Raw genomic sequence first — 23,787 nt, 5'->3', positions numbered from 1 at the left:
TCTCTTGAGTACTTATAGCTAAATTAGTCCCCATCATGTATGTATAGTTGAAATAATTTTTTCCAATGTGCATTACTTTACATTTATCAAAATTAAATTTCATTTGCCATATGTTGCCCATTTAATTAGTTTTGTGAATTCTTTTTGAGGCTATTCACAGTCTGCTTTGGTCTTAACTATCTTGAGCGGTTTAGTATCATCTGCAAATTTTGCCACCTCACTGTTTACCCCTTACTCCTGATTATTTATAAAAGGGTTGAATAGGATTGGTCCCAGTACAGACCCTTAGGGGACACCACAAGTTACCTCTCTCAACTCTGAAAATGTACCATTTATTCCTACCCTTTGTTTCCTGTCTTTTAACCAGTTATCAATCTACGACAGGACCTTCCCTCTTATCCTATGACAACTTAATTACTTAAAAGCCTTTGGTGAAGGACCTTGTCAAAGGCTTTCTGGAAATCTTGGTACACTATATCTACTGGATCTCCCTTGTACACATGTTTGTTGACCCCCTTAAAAAACTCTGGTTGATTAGTAAGGCATGATTTCCCTTTACAGAAACCATATTGACTTTGCCCCCCAAAAATTATGTTCATCTATGTCTCTGACAATTTTATTCTTTACTATAGTTTCAACTAATTTGCCCAGTACTGACGTTAGACTCACCGGTCTGTAATTGCCAGGATCACCTGTAGAGCACTTTTTAAATATTGGCGTTATATAGCTACCTTCCGGTCATTAGGTACAGAAGCTGATTTAAAGGATAGGTTATAAACCACAGTTAATAGTTACATAATTTCACATTTGACTTCTTTCAGAAATCTTGGGTGAATACCATCTGGTCCTGGTGTCTTGTTACTGTTAAGTTTATCCATTTATTCCAAAACCTTCTCTAATGACATGTCAATCTAGAACAATTCCTCTGATTTGTCACCTAAAAAGAATGGCTCAGGTTTGGGAATCTCCCTAACATCCTCACCCGTGAAGACCGAAGCAAAGAATCATTTAGTTTCTCCACAATGACTTTATCATCTTTGAGTGCTCCTTTAGCATCTTGATCGTCCAGGAGCCTCACTGGTTGTTTAGCAGGCTCTCTGCTTCAGATGTACTTTAAAAACATTTTGCTATTATTTTTTGAGTTTTTGACTAGCTGCTCTTCAAAGACCTTTTTTACTTTTCTTATATTTTTACACTTAATCTGACAGAGGTCATGCTTCTATTTTCCTCACTAGGATGTAACTTCCACTTTTTAAATTATGCCTTTTTATCTTTCACTGCTTCTTTTACTTGGTTGTTAAGCCACGGTGGCACTTTTTGATGTGTGTTTTTTAATTTGGGGTATACATTTGAATTGGGCCTCTATTATGGTGTCTTTGAAAAGTTTCCATGCAGCTTGCAGGGCTTTTACTTTTATCACTGGACATTTTAATTTCTGTTTAACTAACCGCCTCATTTTTGTGTGGTTCCCCATTCTGAAATTAAATGGCACAGCGTTGCTGCTGAGGTGCTTTTCCCACCACAGGGACATTGCATTATGGTCACTATTTCCAAGCGGTCCAGGTATATTTACCTATTGGATGAGATCCCGTGCTCCATCTAGGACCAAATCAAGAATTGCCTCTCCCCTTGTGGGTTCCAGAACCAGTTGCTCCAAGAAGCAGCTATTTAAGGAATCAAGACATTTTATTTCTGCATCCTGTCATAAGAACATAAGAACGGCCGTACTGGGTCAGACCAAAGGTCCATCTAGCCCAGTATCCTGTCTACCGACAGTAGCCAGCACCAAGTGACCCAGAGAGGGTGGACCGAAGACAATGATCAAGCGATTTGTCTCCTGCCATCCCTCTCCAGCCTCTGACAGACAGAGGCCAAGGACACCATTTTATCCCCTGGCTAATAGCCTTTTATGAACCTAACCTCCATGAAATTATCTAGCTTCTCTTTAAACTCTATTATAGTCCTAGCCTTCACAGCCTCCTCTGGCAAGGAGTTCCCCACAGGTTGACTACATGCTGTATGAAGAAGAACTTTCTTTTATTAGTTTTAAACCTGCTCCCCATTAATTTTATTTGGTGTCCTCTAGTTCTTCTATTTAGGGAACTAATAAATAACTTTCTTTATCGGCCCTCTCCACACCACTCATGATTTTATAAACCTCTATCATATCCCCCCTCAGTATCCTCTTTTCTAAACTGAAAAGTCCCAGTTGCTTTAACCTCTCCTCGTATGGGACCTGTTCCAAACCCCTAATCATTTTAGTTGCCCTTTTCTGAACCCTTTCCAAGGCCAAAATAACTTTTTTGAGGTGAGGAGACCACATCTGTACACAGTATTCAAGATGTGGGCGTACCATAGTTTTATACAGGGGCAGTAAGGGTACGTCTAAACTACATGCCTCTGTCGGCAGAGGCACGTAGATTTGTTTGTTCAGCAAAGGTAAATGAATCCGCGATTAAAATGATCGCGGCTTCATTTACATTTACATGGCTGCCGCGCTGAGCCGACAAACAGCTGATCAGCTGTTTGTCAGCTCGCCGTTAGTCTAGACGTTCCCCCTGTCGACATCAAAGCCCTTTGTCGGCAGCCCCGGTAAACCTCATTCCACGAGGATGGAGAGGGTCCAGAGAAGAGCAACAAGAATGATTAAAGGTCTAGAGAACATGACCTATGAAGGAGGTTGTGGAATCCCCATCTCTGGAGATATTTAAGAGTAGGTTAGATAAATGTCTATCAGGGATGGTCTAGACGGTATTTGGTCCTGCCATGGGGGTAGGGGACGGGACTCGATGACCTCTCAAGGTCTCTTCCAGTCCTAGTATTCTATGATTAAAGGCAAAAAAGCCCCAATCACGAAAATGGTGATCGGGGCTTTTTTGCGCAAAAGCGCGTCTAGATTGGCATGGATACTTTTCCGCAAAAAGTGCTTTTTCAGAAAAGCGTCCGTGCCAATCTAGATGCTCTTTTCCGCAAATGCTTTTAAAGGAAAACTTTTCCATTAAAAGCATTTGCGGAAAATCATGCCAGTCTAGACGTAGCCCGTACGTTGGACTCAGTACCAGAGTCATAAAGGGAGGTGAAGCAGGAGAACTCATCTAAAGATGAGAGTATGTTTAAAAAGGGGGCATTCTCCAGAGCTCAGCTCTAAGCAGAGGAGTTCATTAGTTCCGGAGACCAGTACGAGCCTGTTGGAGCCAACTCCTGAAGTACCATAGTTGGGATCTCCTCATACCCCAGAACTGCAGAGCACTTTCTTGCTACCATCTTCTCCAGAGGCATCTGAGACTGCAGGAGAGTTATTGAGTGTCTGGGTCCCACCATCCCTGCAGTTCAGGCATCTTGCCTGGCACAGGCGCTCAAGGCACTGCTGTTAATGGTTTCACCTCTGCACTATGTAGGTCCAATGGATTTGGCCATTAGCACATCATTTAAGATGTACCATCTAAGGGAAAGGTGCAAATGATCTCTCCAGCTCCCTTTCTTCAGAGTCTACACCTACCTCACCTAAACAAACATGGGGGGGGAGGTCCTAATCTTCACTGCTCTGCTGGAAGCAGTTCTGCGTTGGGATTCTGCATTGTCAACTCTACCTTTGAAGGCGACTTACCTTCCAGGGACCCAGAATCTATTGGCAGATTGCCTGGGTAGGTTATTTATCAATAGTGGTCCCTTCAGCCTGACATAGCAAGGTCCATTTTTCAACTCGGCAGAACTCCCAAATTGATCTGTTTGCAACAGAATTCTGTATGCTCCCAAGCAGCTTGCAGCCCAGTTTCATTGACAGACCTGACAGATGCCTTCCTGATGCTGTAATCGGAAGGTCTCCTTTATGCTTTTCCATTCACACTTCTCTACCCAAAGTTCTGTACAAGGTCAAGCAGGACTAGGACCATCTTGTACTGATTGCTCTAGCTTGGTCCCATCAGAACTGGTTTTCTGAGCTCTTAGACCCCACTGTCACTCCTACTTCCCACAGACTTGATTTCACAGAATCAAGGCTGCCTCCTTTACTCCAGTCTTCAGGCAGAGTCCTGCTATAGGGAAATTCGGGACGTGCTGCTGAATAGTAGAATACATTAACAAGGAGTACTTACCTGGCCCATACTGAAGGGGGGTTTCCCATACCTTGCTTCTAGTAAGCACATGTTGGACTACCTTCTGTCCCTAAAACACCAAAGGTTGTAAGTTAGCTCAAGCAGAGTGCACCTAGTGGCTGACTTCTTGCTGACCCTCTTCCCAAAGCTTCGTGGTCAGAAGAGCCTGAATCTTAGAAAAGCTTTAGCTTTTAATCTGGTATTGACTTTCAGGTGTTTCAGGACTTGGCTCAATTGTTCATTGCAGTTGCAGACAGATGTAAGGGCAATCCTGTATCCACTCAAAGGATCCCATTTTGGATAGCCAATTGTGTTCTCCTGTATTACTGTTTGGTTAATATGAAGATTTCAGATAAAGTGTTGGTTTATTCAGCTAGGCAAGATCCCAAAAAGGCTCCATGGCTTTTCTGGCTAACATTTCCATAGTATACTTGAAGAAGAACAAACTGTTTCTACTATAATGCATATTCTTTCACCCCTCTTTTTGAGCCTTTCCATGAGAAGGAAGAGAGGGGTATTGGAGACAACATGGCTTTTTATACCCATGTGTGGTACATGAGGCAACAGAAAGTGTTTGTGCTGCCCCAACAAGTACTACTAAGGTGAAACACTCTGACAGCTATACACTGGAGTGTATGAATTCATATATTAGAATGGACATGTGCAACACACCTCAAAGTACAAGTTATGGAAAAGCTAATAACCATTTCTTGTGTATTTCCCCCCATTTTTTGCTAGCCTGTGAAATGGCCCTGAGAGTTCCATGACAACCCATATAGCCTCCTTTAATCATAGTAAAATTACCTGTCAAGTGTAGTCCTCGTGTTAATGAGGCTAATTGAGTGGGCTGGAAGTGTCCCATACTTAGATTTTAATGACAATATAGTGTTGAATGTAAGGAAAGATAGTTTTATAACATGTTAACCAGTTCAGGGAATTTAGTTTTCTAATAATGTATTTTGTCACAAGGGATAAGTGTCAAGATAAAGTTGTAGAAACTGGCTTATGTGACAAACTGCCAATACTACTCATAAAGAGGCCATGTTGAGCTGGGAAGAGGGCTTGAGGAATCAAAACCAGATGCTAAAAGATAGAGAAGTATGAGGGAGCTGAGAAAAGAGAGGACCAGCACCTCAGGTCTTAAAGCCTGTGGGCCCAGCTAAACCCGCCCAACATTACTTGCAGCCAATGCCAGACCTGGAAGGGGGAGAAAAGGAAGGAGCCTGCCTCAGTTTGAGGATGCCTAGCAAGAAGGCAGGAGTGTGGTTTGAGGACCTAATTTGGACCCTGCCAGCAAAGCAGTCATGGGAGCAAATAATTCTCACCTCTCCCCCTCTTGACAAAAAAAAAGAGGGAAACCTATAGAGAAATCCCGAGTAAGAGGAATCTGGACATCTGGGGCCACACCCTAAACTTAAAGACTTGGATAAGGAGCAATCTTGGGCCCCTGGGACAGAAACCAAAAGGGAAAAGGGGCCAGTCTTCCCCTCCCTCCAACCCATTCAACAGTCTAGCCACTAGGGTACCCGGCTTTCAGGGACCTAGTCATGGTGGAGAATGCAAGCATTGAGCACTAGCCCTTGCTGAAGGAATGTCACACACACACACACACACACACACACACACACACACACACACACACACACACACACACACACACACACACACAGAGCAGGTTTGAATGGAAATAAATGGAAATGGAACCACTGCTAAAGTATATGGCTGAGCAAAACACTCACCATCAGTAGCAACTGCAGCACCTCCTGCAGTAAATGGCCACACAGTAGCAACTAACTGATGTGCTAATTAGCAGCTGATATGGTCTAACACATGTCCTCCTGGGCCTATCAGGCTTGCTGAAATGGGGCCAGATGATGATCCAGAGGCTTTTCTGGAGACATTTGAATGGGTAGCCATGGTAGCCCAGTCAGCTCAAGAATAGTGAGTGATTGTGCTGGCCCAATACCTAAGTGTGGTAGCCCAAATTGCCTATCATGCCTTAGACCCCACCACAGCTCAGAATTATCCCCAGGATAAGGTAGCAATCCTCAATACTCTAGACCAGTGTTTTCAAAATAGTGTTCCGCGAAGTGAAAATAAGGGTTCCGTGAGAAAATTCCATTACGATAACATTTTATTATTTTTAAAAATTAATAATTAATACTTAATGCATATCAGTTTTTGAGTTTCATTTTTTTGTATACATTAAATGTGATTTTTGTTTTTAAATATGTGCAGTTAAACTAAATGTTGATCTTATGACCTTGTTTAGCATTCGTTTATTATTATCCTTACTTATTTGTAGTCTACTTTTTCAGCTCCATATATGAGACTGTTATTAGGGGTTCCGCAAAATTCTTTCACGTTTAAAAGGGTTCCGTAGCCAAATAAAATTGGGAAACACTGCTCTAGACATCTCAGAAAAGTTGTTCCATCAGTACTTCTGGGGGAAGCAACACTCATTGGCTGCCTGGCTCCATCTTGTCATCCAGAAACTTCATGTCTTCTGCTGGAGATGACTCAAGTCAGAGGCAAAGACAGAGGCACAAGTCACCAAGGAGATTTTGCTCAAACAGTTTCTCCAGATCCTACTCCCTGGGGGACAGAGTGGATCTTGCAGCAGCACTCTGAGATCATGGCTGATGCCATCCAACTTATGGAAAACTACCTAGCCACCAAGTCCCCAGGGAAAACACCTTCTTCAGGCCTGATTGTGACTGAGAGCCCCATGATCCTGACAGTTGGACCTACACTTAGACCTCAAGGCGGGGGGCAACTTCAGCATCTTCTCCCACGCCCTGGCCGTGGACTCGTGGGTTCAGGGGTACCCACATATCTTATCTCCATAGCCCCAAACTGTTTTCCAAGACCTCAGTTCAGGAGACCACAGATGCATCTATGACTAAAAAAGGACTACTACTCAGTCTGGAACCTGAGGAAACCTCCTACGATCAGAGGACCCATATGCTCAAGCAAGAAATCTCAAGTGCTAGCAATATGCAAATAATACACAGTACTATTTACTTGCCACCACCTATGATCACACCACTAGTACTAAAATGGCCCAGTACTTGAATAAGATTTGCTCTTGAATGAAGAGCAGCTGGTTGAAGCTAAACACAAGCAAGGCAGAAGTGAGACTGGTGGGCAGAGGAAAATAGCTTTAAGACTTGCAGCCACAGTACAGTGTCCATTTGTTGAAAATATGCACCCACAATTGGTCATGTCATAGTCTAGGAATAGTCTTAGATTCCATGGTAATACTGAGAGCAGCAAACATGGGTAAAACTTCTATCATCTCCACTTGACTAGGAGACTCCACACCATCCTGGCAGACAGGACTGGTCTACACTGTGCTGTAAGTGTATCTAAGTTACACTAATTCAGTCATAAATAGCTCTCCCATTGACATAGGCTTTATAGCTCTCCCAGGGTATGTCTACACTACCCCGCTAGTTTGAACTAGCGGGGGTAATGTAGTCATGCGCAGTTGCAAATGAAGTCCGGGATTTGAATTTCCTGGGCTTCATTTGCATGAAACCGGACGGCGCCATTTTTAAATGCCAGCTAGTTCGAACCCCGTGCCGCGCGGCTACACGCGGCATGGAGTAGCTAGTTCGGATTAGGAAGCCTAATCCAAACTAGTTACTCCGTGCCGCGTGTAGCCGCGCGGCACGGGGTTCGAACTGCCGGCATTTAAAAATGGCGCCGGCCGGCTTCATGCAAATGAAGCCCAGGAAATTCAAATCCCGGGCTTCATTTGCAAGTACGGTATGCCTACATTACCCTCCTAGTTCGAATTAGTGTAGACATACCCTCAGGGAGGTAAAATACAGATGTTGACAGGAAAGCACTCTTCCGTTGACATAGCAATTTTTCACCAAACCCACTAACACGACACTGATTCATCTACTGATTTAGCTGGTAGTGTAGACATGGCCTGAGATCTGGTCTCAGTTATTTGTGCTTCAGAGTATCTGCTCAGCAACACAAGCTACCATAAAGATATAAAATCTGTCTTCTATCCACATGGCTTCCTATAAAATTTCAAATCACATCCACATACACATTGGCAGCACTTTATGGCATCACCATAGCATATTCAAAAGACCATATAAAATTCTGGGACAAAGACCATGGTTGACAACTTTTCTCCTCCATCACAGTGGAGCTCTCAACAGCAAGAGTAAAACTATTCTGTGTAGAAGTGTTGCAATGTATGCATACCCCATCCTGTACAGACGTGGCTAGGAGGGGTGCATAGACACAATGGTTAACTGAAGGGACTTACCGCAGAGCAGCTTAGCCTAATAGCCAGAGCCAGTATAGCACTGTCAACAAGAGTCTGGTGGCCCAAGTAGGGTTTCTCAACTCAGGGCTCAGGCAGTGGTAGAGAGGTCCACCACTGGCTCAGCAGGGAATCCCGCCAAAACATGTTGAGTTCACCCAAATGGGGGATACCACTCACCCACCCTGGGTTGCTTCCTACCATAATCTGTGATGTGTCAGTCCATGAAGCCTCAGGATCTCCAGGTTCTTCAGCACAGGCCAGTCCCTGGTGCTTCCATCACACATCTTTTCTCTCTGGTGTTCCTTCTAGACTGAGCTGAGCTGCTTCCTTTTATACTGGCCCTGCACTTGGATCATGCTCGGTACAGCCAGAGGGGCTGGAATTCCTCCATCCACAGTGTGGTGTTAACCTTTTCTGCCTAGCGCAGGATATGCTGACCCCATCACAGGGTAAGAGAACCTTCTGTAGATATGGTCCGAGACTGTGGAAGGACCACCACAAACCTCACCACTTTCTGCTTCAAATACAAGGCACATTTCTTTAACCTTGTCTTCTGTCACATAAACACATAGCAGCATGTATATTTATATTAAAAAAACTACAAAAGAGATACTCCATTGCTCACTCTTCTCCCTCTGGGGCGAGGATGAAAAAACAAGCAACATGTGATAAATGTTTCGACACATTGCTTACTGCACAACTGGAAACTGCTCAAATACTATGGTGAAGAGTGCAATACAAAAATTGTATGTAATAAAACAAAGTACCTGACTAAATTGAGGCCTTAATCAATAAATAGGAGATCTTATAGCAATTGAGAGAGTAAGCCACGTGAAATCTGTGTTTTTGCCTTTTTTGCGCAAAACACATCTGAGCTGTCTACACTGGCCCTTTTGCATAAAAGCTTTTGCGCAAAAGGACTTTTGCCCGAATGGGAGCAGCATAGTATTTCCGCAAGAAGCACTGATTTCTTACATGAGATCGTCAGTGTTCTTGCGGAAATTCAAGCGGCCAGTGTAGACAGCTGGCAAGTTTTTCCCCAAAAGCAGCTGCTTTTGTGGAAAAACTTGCCAGTCTAGACACAGCCACAGTGTCTCTTAGTACCAGTGATGCCAATCTGCCTCTTGACACCAGTAACACTGAAGAGCGTGGCTGACTGAAGACAAGGCACTTGGTACCTGGACTGAAGTAGATGGTTCTAACGGAGAGTGGAGGGTTAATTCCAGCAAAAGACATTTAAGTCTGGCTGCCCAATTATTCTTGGAGTAGGGCTTAAAGACATGCTTCGTCTGTCACTTACTGAGACTTCCCTAGCCACCAAAGGCAGCTGTGATGAAGGTCACTGTTGGGCACTGCCTTACCACAAGAGTGGCAGGGCTTGAAACCCAGAGAATGTGGCTTAGCTCTGTAACTGTGTTCAGTACCCAGATTGGGCACTGGAGTATACAAATAACAAATTTTCAGAACATTAATTAAATTACATAGAATGTGAGATGGAAAATGTTGACATGCTAGATTAAAAGATGTACAGAGAGAAGGAAAGAGACCTCAAAGAATCATGTACAGCAGGAAGGAACTGAGGAGAATCAGGAGCATCTTGGCCCTTTATGCCTATATACAATGCACAAGGCAGCCAAGAGCGCTCATGCCACTCTGACAGGTACTGCCAAGGAAAAAGCACTCTGACAACTGTGGAGGGAGTGCAAAAACACCTACAGTGGAATAGACATGTGCAATCACTCAGGGAGGAATAGGAGCACACAGTTTTGCCTCCAGTTATCAAAGGCAGTCTCCCTGTCAAATGTAGAAGCTTAGACAGTTGCAGATATACTATTCTCTATATTCAGCAGAATGACTTGTTCCACAATTCACTAAATATCAGGGACATGAAATTTGACACCCCCCCCCCTCTCCTAAAATGCGTTTTGGACAAGTGTGGGGTAAAATGTTGAAGTCTGTGCCATTTTGCCCTGAAACAAACAGATTAGAGAAAAGAGCCACTGGAACTCTTAAACCAATGCTAATAATCTACGTGGCAGAAAAGCTGGAAATTGGTAGGTATTATTTGCTTACAGGGAAGTACCCCAAATGAGGGTTCATCTCATTTGACCCCTTTATGGAACAAAGACCAGCTGTCTCTTGGATCTTATTTAGGGACCCTTTGGAGGAGGGCTCTGAATCATAGAGTGCCCATAACTGACTCAGCAAATCATTTAAAGATGAGTACAGGCTGAACTTCTATAGTCTGGCACCTCAGGACCGTACCAATTCCAAACCAGAGTTTTCCGGACCATGGGAGATCAATATTGTCTAGCAGCATTACCAACACTTTCACCGCTTACTTGGCTCTTAAAAGATATTTAGGGGTGAACTAGAGCTAAATAATAGCACAGAACACTGAAAGCCAGGACTGGTAATTGTAAACAAAATTTATGGGACTGGAACCCCAGGAAACTTGGTCATTCCCATGTAAAGTAGACATCCAGCTAATTAAATCATTCTGGATTATGGAAGTCTCCAGACCACAGTTCTGGATTAGAGATGTTCAACCTGTAGTACAACAGAAATGACTGTGAAATTTAGAATCATAGAATCATAGAACTGGAAGAGACCTCAAGAGGTCATCAAATCCAGACCTCTGCCCTCAAGGCAGGATCAAGCACTATCTAGATTATCCATGACAAGTGTCTGGCTAACCTGCTCTTAAATATCTCCAGAGATGGAGAATCTATAACCACCCCTGCAGGCAATTTATTTTGGTGTTTAACCACTCTGACAGGAAGTTTTTTGTAATTTCCTACTTAAACCTCCCTTGCCGCAATTTAAGCCCATTGCTTCTTGTGCTATCCTCAGAGGCCAAAGAGAACAAGGTTTCTCCCTCCTCTTTGTAACACCCTTTTAGATACTTGAAAACTGCTATCATGTCCCCTTCTTCGTCTTCTCTTTTCTAAACTAAACCAAGCTCAATTATTTCAGTCTTCCCTTATGGCTCATGTTTTCTAGATCTTTAATCATTCTTGTTGCTCTTCTCTAGACCTCCAATTTCTGCACATCTTTCTTGAAATGTCTTGTTCAGAATTGGATACAATACTCCAATTGAGGCCTAATTAGCACAGCGTAGAGTGGAAGAATGACTTCTTATGTCTTGCTCACAACACTCCTGTTAATGCATCCCAGAATCGTGTTTGCTTTTTTTGTAATAGTGTCACACTGTTGACCACTAGTTAACCACTCTGACCCCTAAATTCTTTTCAGCAATACTCCTTCCTTGACAATCATTTCCCATTCTCTTTGTGTGAAATGATTGTTCCTTCCTTCATTTGATGTGGTAGATTTAGTGTTCAGTCCCACTAAAAAAAGATGCAAAATTCTTGAGAAGAACCTTTTGAGATTGTGGAAAGTTACATATGAAGTTACATCTAACATGTAGAAACTTCCAACAGGCAATTACAACCCTTCATTGGCCTGGCAAGTTGTTATTGTGGGGTTCATAAAAAGATTTAGCGATATTGTATCAGTCACCCAAAACTTCTGTAAAAACAATAAACCAGAAAGAGTGGTTTAGACTCAGGCTTGTCAAAAGGTCTTTCATAAAGCAATAAAAGGTTCTGTCTGAAAAGCAAGCTCTGACAAATCCTAATTTTAATAAAAGGTTTGAACAGTGTACAGAGGCATCCAAAACTGGATTAAAGGCAGTTCTAACACAAGCCAAGGAGAGTAACAAGAAACACCCCATTGCATTCATAAGTAAAAAATCTGACCCCCAATTAATAAAATTATTCTGTTGTAGAGTAAGAATACTGTGTGATTGTATGAACAGTCAAAAAGCTAAAATGTTATAATCAGTGAAACAGAAATTGTAGGGTATTAGCAGACCATTCTCTTTGTATGCTGTGGTCACAAAGACCAAAATATACCAACTTTAGGCTGTGGCAATGGAATCCAGCATTAGAGGAATATGAGACAGAGGCCATGTACATGAAGAGGAAAGAAAATGTGATAGCTAACAACCTGTCCAGGAAAGAGCACTCAAAACTGACACTTGAACAATAGCCAGCAACTGGCCCTACTGTGTTAATGCCAGATAGGAGGGTTCATTGTTCTTCTAAGCAGCATATGCCTCAGACCTGACAAACCCACTACACAGAATATATCACATTTCATTTAGCCGTGAAAGGTAGCATGTGAAGTCTACTAAAAGCTTGTAACTTATTACTTATTCATACTCATAATCATTGTAAGCTATATGTATAGGTAAATATTTAAGGAATAATAAATATAATATATAAAAATCTATGTTATTATGTTCATAGAAGCCCTTGTCATGTTTACAGGTGATGTACAAATACAAAACAATAGGACAGCCATGGTCCCATACAGTTTATTTACAGGGCCAAATCCTGGGTTGTTTTGATTCTATGAAAAGTCCTGTTGAATTATTTGAGGTTATTACCACAATTGAGATTTTTTTTAAAACAAAAATCCCAATATCATATAGAAACATTCCAACAAAGCTTTGATATTTTGCAAACCTCTGTTCTCTGCTTTTATCTGAAATTCTATCTGACCTCATACCACAGCATTATGAAAGACCAGGATTCATTTCTTTTCCCCCCATGTTTGTCTTCAAAGCTTCTTTCTATTAGAACTAATAATAGAATCCTAGGGTTGGAAGATACCTCAGGAGGTCATCGAGTCCAACCTCCTGCTAAAAGCAAGACCAATCCCAACTAAATCATCCCAGCCAAGGCTTTGTCAAGATGCGACTGTGACCAGGTGCGACCCAGTCAGGGGGCCCCTCCTAGGTTCCCTGTCCTGGACAACTCTTATGTCCCTTATTCGTCCGTCCACCGCACCCACAGTTCAGTCTTACAATGGCTTCCTTAGCCGGTAGCTTGGTGGGCCAGAGGACAGTTTCTCCTCTGGCTCACTCAACACGCCCTTCTTCGAGGTTACAGGATGGAGAGGGGGGCCCAGGCTCAACCTCACTCATGGGCCCCAGCCCAGGGCCCTAATGACACGGACCTCCAGCGGTCCCGTCCAGCTGGCGAGGATCTCTGCCGAAACTCGCCAGCCCACGGGCTCCGAAACACCCTGCCCTGCTTCCTCTCCCCCGCTGACGCTTTGCCTTCTGCTCCTCTAGGGTCTCAGTTGCTCTCAGCAGGTTTCACTTTGGGACCCGGTTGCCTCACCAGAGCCCTGTAGGCCACTCTCCACTCCGGGTGAGCCTTCCCCTCTGTCCGGCGGTGGGCGGCTTTAAACCCCGCGCCACCGTGGCACCCAGCATGATGCCGCCTGGACATCCCGAGGGCGGCTCTGCCCCCCTCCTGTCACATCTGAGCTGCGTCAAGGCAGTGGTGCCTGCCGCAGCAAGGCACTCCGTGGCCCATAAGCACTCGATGCAATGCCGGTGCCCCATCCCCCGCACGGCAACCAGAGTGCTCACAGAGGGGGTTACAGTGTGGGGCTGCGGAGCCCCATCACAGGGACTTAAAAACCTCTGGGGATGGAGATTCTACCACCTCTCAGGATAACCTATTCTAATGCTTCACCAGCCTCCTACTGAAATAGTTTTCCCAATATCCAACCTAGACCTCCCACTGCATTGAGACCATTGCTCCTCATTCTACCATCTGTCACTACTGAGAACAGCCTCTCTCCATCCTTTATGGAACTCCCCGTCAGGTAGTTGAAGGCTGCTATCCAATCCCACCTCACTCTTCTCTTCTGCAGACTAAATAAACCCAAATCTCTCAGCCTCTCCTCATTAAGCCTGTAGCAGTGCTTGGGATTCTTTTGTCCTAAGTGCAGAACTCTGCATTTGTCCTAGTTGAACCTCATTAGATTTCTTTTGGTCCAATCCTCCAAACCTCACTCTGGACCCTATCCCTACCCTCTAGCATATTTATCTCTCTCCTTAGCTTAGTGTCATCCACAAACTTGCTGAGGTTGCAATCCATCTCCTCATCCAAGTCATTAATAAAGACATTAAACAAAACCGGCCCCAGAACCAATCCTTGAGGCACTCCACTTGATGTTGATCATCAACTAGACATCAAGCTGTTGATCACTACCCATTGAGCAGGAAGATCTAGCCAGCTTTGTATCCACCTTACAGTCCATTATCTAATCTATACTTTCTTAACTTGCTGGCAAGAATAGTGTTTAGTGACTTTCTGCACCAACAGTTATATCTTTTATGACTAAAAATTCACATATATTCTTCTTCTTAGTGGTAGGTAAGAATCTGGAGATTGTCCTGTTATATTGCCCAATTGTGCAGTTATATTTACAAAAGTAAATTGTGATGCATTAGCTTTTGATTCCATTCTATAAGATATTTCCATTTTATAAAATATAAATATAATCAATAATATAAATAAACATTGCCTGCTGAGAAGCAAAACTTGTTCATATATACACTTTGTTTCATTAGTGGTGTCCTGACTATAATAATTTCCCTTAATACAGCGTTTCTCAAACTGTGGGATATGACCCCTGGGGGGGGTCGCGACCAACTTCAGGGGGGGTCGCAGTTGGATTCAGGTTTTTTGGGGGGTTAGGGTGCCGGGCTGGGTGGGAGCGGAGCGCACACTGCTCTGGCCCACCTGACTAACAGAGACCGGCAGCTTGCCATGTCATGCTTCCCCTACAAGCTTCCAGCTGAGGTAATGGAACGGCGGCAGAAGCAGACACTTTAAAAAGTAAGATTCTTCCTCCATGCCTGGATCAGTGGGGGGATGGGGGAGATTTGATTGGAGTGCGGCTCTAGACGCTGAGGATGCCTGGCTCAGGGGGAACGGAGGAGTGCACTGGGATGGGGGGTGCTATGGGAGCCTGATTCAGGGGGAGAGGGGAGTGCACTGGGATGGGGGAGCACTGGGGGGGGCCTGGCTCGGGGGAAGGGTGGGTGTAGTCCCAAACTGGACAAAGTGGTGCAACTTTTGCTTTACAACTTTGGTGGGGGGGGGGGGGTCACACAAATTCAATTAGCATTTTAGAGGGTCGTGGTATCACAAAGTTTGATAACCCCTGCCCTAATACATTGAATGTGCTAGTAATTTGCATAAACTTTACACAATACATTCAAAATAAGTAAAGAGATGATTAGTGGACTCAATTTTTTTGAATCTTGAACATCTAATGATTTCAAATGAAATCGTGGGTCCTCATGTCTGATGACCAAACACAGTAGATATGGATAGATTTACACAGAAATCTGCCTGGGCACAAAAATATAAACAAAAAATTTGCAGGGAATATATAAAGCACAAGCTGAATGGAATAATGTGAAAGAAAAGTCACAGTTAAAATACAGATGCAATTTTTCATATTACCTGGAATAAGAAAGAATAAAATCCCAGAAATGCCTTCATTTCAGCTACTTCTATGATAGAATGAAAAATACTGTATGGTTCGCTTACTAACCTGGCTGTTAAAGTTGGAGAAATGGCAACAGAGGTAAAAATCTCAACCATGGCCATTTTACAAAGGTCAGCTGCAGATCCTACAAAAGAATGTGATCTGTATTTAATATAAAATATGTGGAAAGCTCTTTAGTCCTCTGAACTGCCCAAAATGACAGCAGGTCTGAAACTGACGTCATAAAGTTCACGAAGAACAAGCTCGGTATTACCAAAGACACAAAAATATTAATAAATACTGTTGTCAAAGGTATGAATTCACCTTACAAATCTTTAATTTTGATATGGGATCATAGGAATTGCCAGATTAGACCAGACCAATGGTCAAGTACCAGTGGCTAGTACTAGCTCTTTCAGGAGAGGAAGAGGTAAGAAAGCCTTAAGTAAGCAGTTATGCAATAGTCTACTCCCCTAAGAAATTTTTTTTCTGTGCTATCATTAAAGGTTGGCTTATACCCTGAAGCATAAATTATCCAAAATATGCATATACACAAACTGCAAAAGCGTGTGTGTGTGAGAGAGAAAAAGTTTATTAACTTATGAACTTTGATTTCTTTTTGTCATGAATAATAGCCTAAATAACCTAGAATTTAGTTTTGGTAAGGCAGTTCAATGAGGTAAAGCTATATTAAATCCATGGACTAGAGTTTGAAAGAATGGCATAAGCTCAGTTAAGAAAGTTGAGCTATGGAATGGCTAGTAAGTCAATTTTCTTTAAAAATAATCATGTCAAAGCCAATGACAACCACTTTGGATTGGCACACCTACATGCCTTACACTATTAATGCCATAACAAATGTTGCCTTTTGAACATCAGTTGTCATGAAGACAAAGATGCTACCTTAGTACATGAAATCACAGTTGTTGTGTCTACATTGGCATCCCTTTCCGGAAAAGGGATGCTAATGAGACACTTCGGAATTGCAAATCTGCGGGGGATTTAAATGTCCCCCACGGCATTTGCATTTACATGGCTGCCGCTTTTTTCCGGCTCGGGGCTTTTGCTGCAGAAAAGCACCAGTGTAGACGCGATTCTCCGGAAAATAAGCCCTTTTCCGGAAGATCCCTTATTCCTACTTTCAAATCCCCCGCGGATTTGCAATTCCGAAGTGTCTCATTAGCATCCCTTTTCCCGAAAGGGATGCTAATGTAGACACAGCCAGTAAGTATAGTCAAAATAAAATAGAGGAATTTAATATGGCATTTAAAAATTATCACACAGATGAAATTCTGAAAATAAAATCACAGCCTAGAAATGAATTTTTTGGTAAAATATATAAACAATTGAACATTTTAAAATTATAAACCCCATTTAAACTCTTCCAGTGGAAGAGTTTTCAACCAGAAAATACTGATTCAACTAAATGCAAGATTTTGTGGGAACATAACAATTTCACAGAAATTTTTGACAGTAAGTTGCTGAAACGTTTTATTTTGATAAGGTCAGAGTGCTTTATTTTGGTTGTGTGTCGTGTTTCATGTGTCATGTTATAGATTATAATATAATATCAAAATGAAGCACCCTGACTATCAAAATGAAATGTTTCAGTAACTTGCTTTCAATATATATATTATTTATTATAATATTTATAATACAATGCAATAGAAAGCTACAATAATGTCATTTCAATATTTCCAAACTTTCAAATTTCATTCAATTTAGGAGAAAATAAAATTTTGAAATGTCAGAATTTCCTATGGAATGGAAATTCCAAGTTTCAACCAATTCTACAAAGTTCTCTTCTGTTGTTTCAATAATGCAAAATCCAGATTTATCATCTGAAATTTGGGATTCAGTCCTGAAAGGAACCAAATGTCTTCTGAGAGGTTCTCAGTGTCCATAATTCCCAATGACTTCCATTACAGATGCTCTACACCTCCTTGGAAGATAAGGTTGCCAATGGGCAACAGTCTGGAATACAATATAATTAATTTAGCTGTTTTGAAAGCAAAACATTAAAATAAAAAAATGTCTGGAGGAGCAACAATATCACCTTCATCGATCATTTCTAAAGGAAAATTCAAGCCACTTTTATGAGGACTAGTTTTATAAACCTGTCTAAATGTATTTTTTCATTTGCATGATAGGGTTCACAGCTCCACTCTAACTTGCAAACATTATGCAAATCATTCCATCATCAGCTCTTTAAATAAGTAAAAATTTGTAGATCTTTCATGCAATGTCTGAAAGTAGCAGAAAGGTCATTGTAAAGATGCCAAGTTACTTCAAATGAGGTGTGAACTCAGCAGACTGACAAGTAAATTATGTAGATTTATTGGATTTTATTTGGCAAGTTTGCTAATTTATATTGTGAAGATAACACCTGTTTAACTCTTTTTCTTCCTGCACATGACACACAAAGAATGAGCCCTGGTTTCAACAGAAATAATAATACAATACAAAGTATCTTACAATAGCTATTTCTCAAAAACAGAAATTTGAAAAAATAAAAATTTGAATCTCTTAGTAGTAAAACTATCAAAACCCTGGTTTCTGTGCCACAGACTACACTATAAAACTATGTCTGAATTATTACAACTCTAAGATGTGTGGAAAATCCACCCAGCTCAATACACAGTTATACTGACAGAACTCCCAGTGCTATATCAACTGGACGGCTTTTGTTGACATAGCTACCACCTTTTTGATAGGTATAATATGGGTGTCTCCGGTTAGCATAAGTAGCATTTTTACTAAACTCTACAGAAGAACCAGTGCCATTGTACTGATACAACTGCACCACTGCAACTCACTAAGGCCAGGTCTACACTAGACTCAGCAGCTCAGCTTAAGGTACACAACTACAACTATATAGAATATGGGGCTGGAGTTGGTTTACCTTAAGCTGAGCTTGGCAGCGTCCCCATAGTGGGAGCATTTGCTCCCATTGGCTTCCCTAACTCCTTGCAAAAGCAGGAGTACTGGATGCTGGCGGGGGCATCCTCTGAGTTCAATTCAGTGCGTCTTAACTAGACTTGCTAAATTGAACTCTGGAAGCTCGCTTGCAGCAGTGGCCATCTTCCATTTAGTGTAGACAAGGTTTAAGTCAGGCACTCAGTCGCAATCTGACAAGGTTCTTGGATCTGGACTTCTTATACTCTAGTCATCTGAAGAAGTGGGTTTTGTCCATGAAAGCTCATGACACCATCTACATGTTTTGTTAGTCTTTAAGGTGCTACTACACTATTTGTTGTTTTTAAGTTTTTCCTTACAGACTAACTCGGCTACCCCTCTGAAGGAAAATACTGCATTTAAAGCGCTGCAGCAGTAATCTTCCACCTCATATAGCTAGCTACCATAGAGTACTGTAATATTCCATTGTGCTTTTGTTCCCTACTTCATACTTTCGTTACTTGAAGCTGTAAAATACAACATTAATTCATGCTACCCATTTATTATTTCTTGTTTGTTGACCTCATTTGTGAACCTCTATCTAGTCAGAGGAAATTAATTTTTTTTTTTACCTTGGACAACAAAGTTCACAGCTTGCCTCTCTGCTTGAGTACGTAGTCTGTAGTCTTGAGCACTGATGTTAGGCAGGTGTCTTTTACGACCCATGATTGAAACCACATATCCTAAATAGAAAATAGCAGTAACGGAGTGCTAAATAGGAAATTTGAAACAAATCTTCCAGTATGAAGTTGATACATACATTTGTTAGCAGTTACCTGATGAATGTGTCCAATATTACTGAATATTTAAAATAGGCTAAGTCACTTGATGCACAACATTTGTCCTTTGATTATTTAAAAGTGGTGACTGAGAGAGTGAAATGTGGATGCAACCACATATCAGCAGTGTCTCCATTAGTCTCATCATGCAAGGTGTTAAGCAACTCATTAGAGACTGAAGTTACTCAGGTCTGGTCTAAAATTAAAAGTTTTGTTGCTAAAGCTATGTTGGATAGGACTGTAAAATACAGGTTGAACCTCTTTCAACACAGACTCCCTGGTCTGGCAACAACCATGGTCCAATAGGACCATGGATGTTGATGGACAAGAGAGATTCTATGGAAGGACAGAAGCAGGTGCACTGCAGGGACCAGGAACCCAGACAGGCTGGCTACTGAGGCACCAGCAGCTGAGAGCTTTGCCATGGGAGTTCCACAAAGCTGGTGGCAGGGCAGCCAGAATGCCAGCAGGCTCCGGTGAGGCAGCGGTCTGCTGCAGTGGGGCCAGGAGCCCCAGCAGTGGGGCCAGTGCTGCCCAAGTAGGACTGGTAGGGTTGGGAACTATGGCAGCTGAGCAGCAGTCTCCCATGGACAGGGAGGGGAGCACAGCGGGAGTACATACATGCACATGCTCACACTCTAACCAACATGCCAATTACAGTAAAAACTCCAGTATAGACTCAGCAGCAAAACAGTCATTTTACTGGTATAGCTTATTTTATTCATAAAACAGGTATAATCTGTACAGGCAAAACAACCCTTCCCAATAAAAACTCTCTCTTCTAGGAGGGTTTGCTGGGTTATAACACAGCTGACAGCTCTTGATAGACAGAAGTAAAAAAACCCACATGTTCTATCCCTGTATTGGCTCACAGCCAAGGTTTTTAGCAATGGGACTTTTGCTGATTATATACACAGAACATGGATTCCTTATCACAGAAGTGGGGATGCCTTGTGACACATCTTTCAATAAATAAAAGTTATATTATTTTAAACAGATCTAAACAAAAATATATTGTTGGAGTAGCTCTTCATCAAACAGGATGTTTAGAACTAATGTATGGATTTAAAGAGTTTCAGTAATTCACTACTCCTTCATGGAACTAACTTATGGAATGCAATTATGGTATAAAATGACAGCCCGTAGTCATGTACAGTCTTCTTTTGCCTGTATTGGTCTCTGAATTTGAGAGAAACAAGGTGGGTGAGGTAATATCTTTTATTTGACTAATTCATGTTGGTGGAGGAGGAAGTGATCTGAAAAATAGCTCTGGTATATTGAAAGCTTGTCTTTTTCACCACAGAAGGGGTTAAATTAGCTCATCCCCTTGTTCCATGGTTTCAGTAATTTTAGCAGTACTGGAAAGAAAAAATAAATAAGGAAAAATATGTCTTCTGTGAGTAAAAGTCTGAATCAATTATATGCTGTTTTAAAAAGAGACTGAAAATGCTGTTCTGAGAAAATTATACAGGAAAATGATAAAATAGAAAAATACTGTGTCATCTGTGGGTTAACATTTTTCACAAAGCAATCACTCTCTCTTTGATCCATCAGTCCTCATCCTCAAAGGAAACCTGCACATCTTCAAAAGACGAAGGAGAGAGCTTAAATTCATAACTTTCCTAGAAACTAAAAATCATGGACTGAATAGTGACACTGGATTGATGGTTTATTACAAAAAATCTATCACACGCTAACAACCCCCCACCTCCAGCTGTTTCCCCCACCAATTGTTTCCTCTTTATGATTGGACTGGTGTTAACAGGCCACTTCACCTTGAATGGTGCCTTGAAATATGTGTTAAAAACTACTTATGCTAGACAATCTGTTCCGTACAATTTAGCTGTGTCCCAAACCTGAGGAAGAGCTCTTTGTAAGCTTAAAAGCGTGTTTTACCGATCAACAGAAGTTGGTCCAATAAAAGATATTACTGTACCCACCTTGTTCTGAGAAAAGTAATTTCCCTGACACAGCATTACACTTGCAGTTAATAAAGTCAGAAATTGGATGACCATGTACTCTTTGTCACTGTGATTGGTAATACAGTAATAGACTGCAAATCTGTTGGGGGGGTTTTCTACAAAATGTCTGCACTGAAAAGTATGTTAAATACTTTGGGGTGAGTGTACATATTCTTTGACAATTTTGATAATACACTGACAAAGAAAATGTCAAATATATACAACTTCACCACAGGGGTATAGCCATGGGTGGGCCTAAGTGGGTGGGCTCTAGCCCACCAACTTAGCATCCGGGCCCATCCCCACCAGTCTAAGTTCCCTTTAAACTGCACAAAAGTGCAGATGCCTAATAAGCTACATGCAGGGGCTCAGGGCTGCTATGCACAGAGTTGCCACAACCAGGAAAGAGGCGCCTTTCCCCTCGTCATAGCAAGTCCTTACTGAGGCCAGAGGAGCATGCCTCTGCCCCGGCCATGGCAGCTCCCTGCTGGGGAGATGGTGGGAAACATCTCCTCATCCCTTCTGCCCCCATTATTGTCCACACTCCTGAAATCAGGGCCCACACCCAGATGTCCCATCCTGGCTATGTCTCTGCTTTGCTCCGAGGATATGGATACTCACTAAAGATGAATGGGGATGTGCAGAGGGCACAGGATTTAATACGAGGTGAGTCTGCAGCTGTTGGCCCAAAAAAACATTCTCCGTGGTCCTGCAGCCAGAGACTAAATACAATTCAGGAACACAAATGCTGACCAATGCACAGCAGAAATATGTAAAAATTTTGACTCTTGAATTGGATTGTGGCTTTGTAATGCCAAGGTTGTTTTATGCTGGAGCATACCATATATCAATATAATTTGTAATTTGACATGAGCAGGATTCATTTTGGGAACAGGGGTTTTATTTAGCAAATATCTTAGATAGAAAATAGGACAGGTTTTAAAAATTTTACAGCAATTTGTAATAAATAATGATACAATTGCATCACTCGGGAGTGGAGAATCCACCCCTCTGGGTGATGCAGTTATGATCTAGCCCTAATATAGTCAGTGTTTTGTTGACAGGGGGCTTCTTCTACTGACATAGCTGCCACCCCTTTGGGGGGTGGAATACCTATGCAGATGGAAGAAGCTCTCATGTAGGTAGCATCTTTCCTAAGTACTACAGCAGCAAAGCTCACCAAGAAATCATGGGGTAGCAAGTGCAGAATTTCGGGCCACAGGAGAAATGCGCTGTCTTTGTGAAACAGGGCTTACTAACCAGGTTATGTGGTGCTGTGGCAACAACTTCTAACTAGTTTGACACTATGGTGCTATGTATATTGTATTGCAAGAAGTTAATCTCAAAGTGATTTTTAATTATGGGTAACTGGACAGTGAGAGCTATATCCAAAAGAAAGAGACTTCTTGCCAATCATAAATAATAAAGAGTACACCTGGTAAATAACAGTATCTGGGAAGAAGGAGCCATGGTGGATACACTCAGATCCTGCCAACCTAACACAGGGAGACTACATTCATCAGGATAGGATATTTTCTTCATTTCTTTTTTGCTCATCCTACATGCATTCTGTGAGTTGAGTCTGTGGCCTCATTTTAAAATGTAGCATAGCAGCTGAACAGCAAACAAGAATGCATCTTACAGGTTGTATTACCTTCATTGTGGCATTGCTCAATGGTTTTCTTTGTAAAGTCATGGATTTTCTTGTATTTCACCAGAAAACTCTCTATAAATTGACCTGCTTGAAGAGGAGTAATTCCTAGACATCCAGCCAGACGTTCTTTACCTTGTGCACAATAATGAAGAACAGGACATCATTTACATATTGCTTCCTATAAATATTAGTACTGAACTGTACATTGACTAGTGGAATACTACCACAGTAGTTATTTTCATAGATGACCACATACATCAAGGTCCTAATTTAGCAAACTATTTACGTATAGGTTTCATTTTAAGCATAAATGTTTTCGCCTAGTAGGAAAGGACTAATCTCATGCTGAAATGCCTTACTGAATGTGAGCATAACTCAGCAAAGGCATTCCCTACTTAAGATCTTAAAAATAAATTTTAAGATAATATCTGTATTTTAGATTCACATTATGTATCTTCTAATGAATTTTGTTCACTTTTATTCATAAACAACGCAGGAGTAGATATATGCAGAGCCTTGATATGAGGACAAGGAGATTGAATTTAATGTTGAATAAGTAGGAAAGTGAACAAGAGGTGAGGCTGGTGATGGAGCCAAATGATTTTAGGTAGGGTGTTTTGGACAAGCTGAGAAGTGGAATGCAGTGAAGTAACCAAGAAGAAGAATTTGATAACTGAAATAAGAGATAACC

General features: G+C 41.8%; 1 protein-coding gene across 1 annotated transcript in view; it reads right to left on the bottom strand.

Moving 5' to 3' along the window:
* LOC102446796 (DNA polymerase nu) overlaps window positions 1-23,787 on the bottom strand; it is a 144,208-nt gene that overhangs the window by 25,294 nt on the left and 95,127 nt on the right. Inside the window, exons 12-14 of the mRNA XM_075930884.1 lie at window positions 23,097-23,228; window positions 19,275-19,385; window positions 15,814-15,892 (exon numbers count right to left, since the gene is read on the bottom strand). Coding sequence (XP_075786999.1) covers window positions 15,814-15,892; window positions 19,275-19,385; window positions 23,097-23,228 — 322 coding nt within the window. The remainder of the gene's footprint in view (window positions 1-15,813; window positions 15,893-19,274; window positions 19,386-23,096; window positions 23,229-23,787) is intronic.

Source organism: Pelodiscus sinensis, chromosome 5 (genome assembly GCF_049634645.1).
Source record: "Pelodiscus sinensis isolate JC-2024 chromosome 5, ASM4963464v1, whole genome shotgun sequence".
In the NCBI taxonomy this organism is placed as follows: domain Eukaryota; kingdom Metazoa; phylum Chordata; order Testudines; family Trionychidae; genus Pelodiscus; species Pelodiscus sinensis.
The sequence above is the reverse complement of the archived record's forward strand: the minus strand, read 5'-3'. Positions and strand labels throughout refer to the sequence as shown.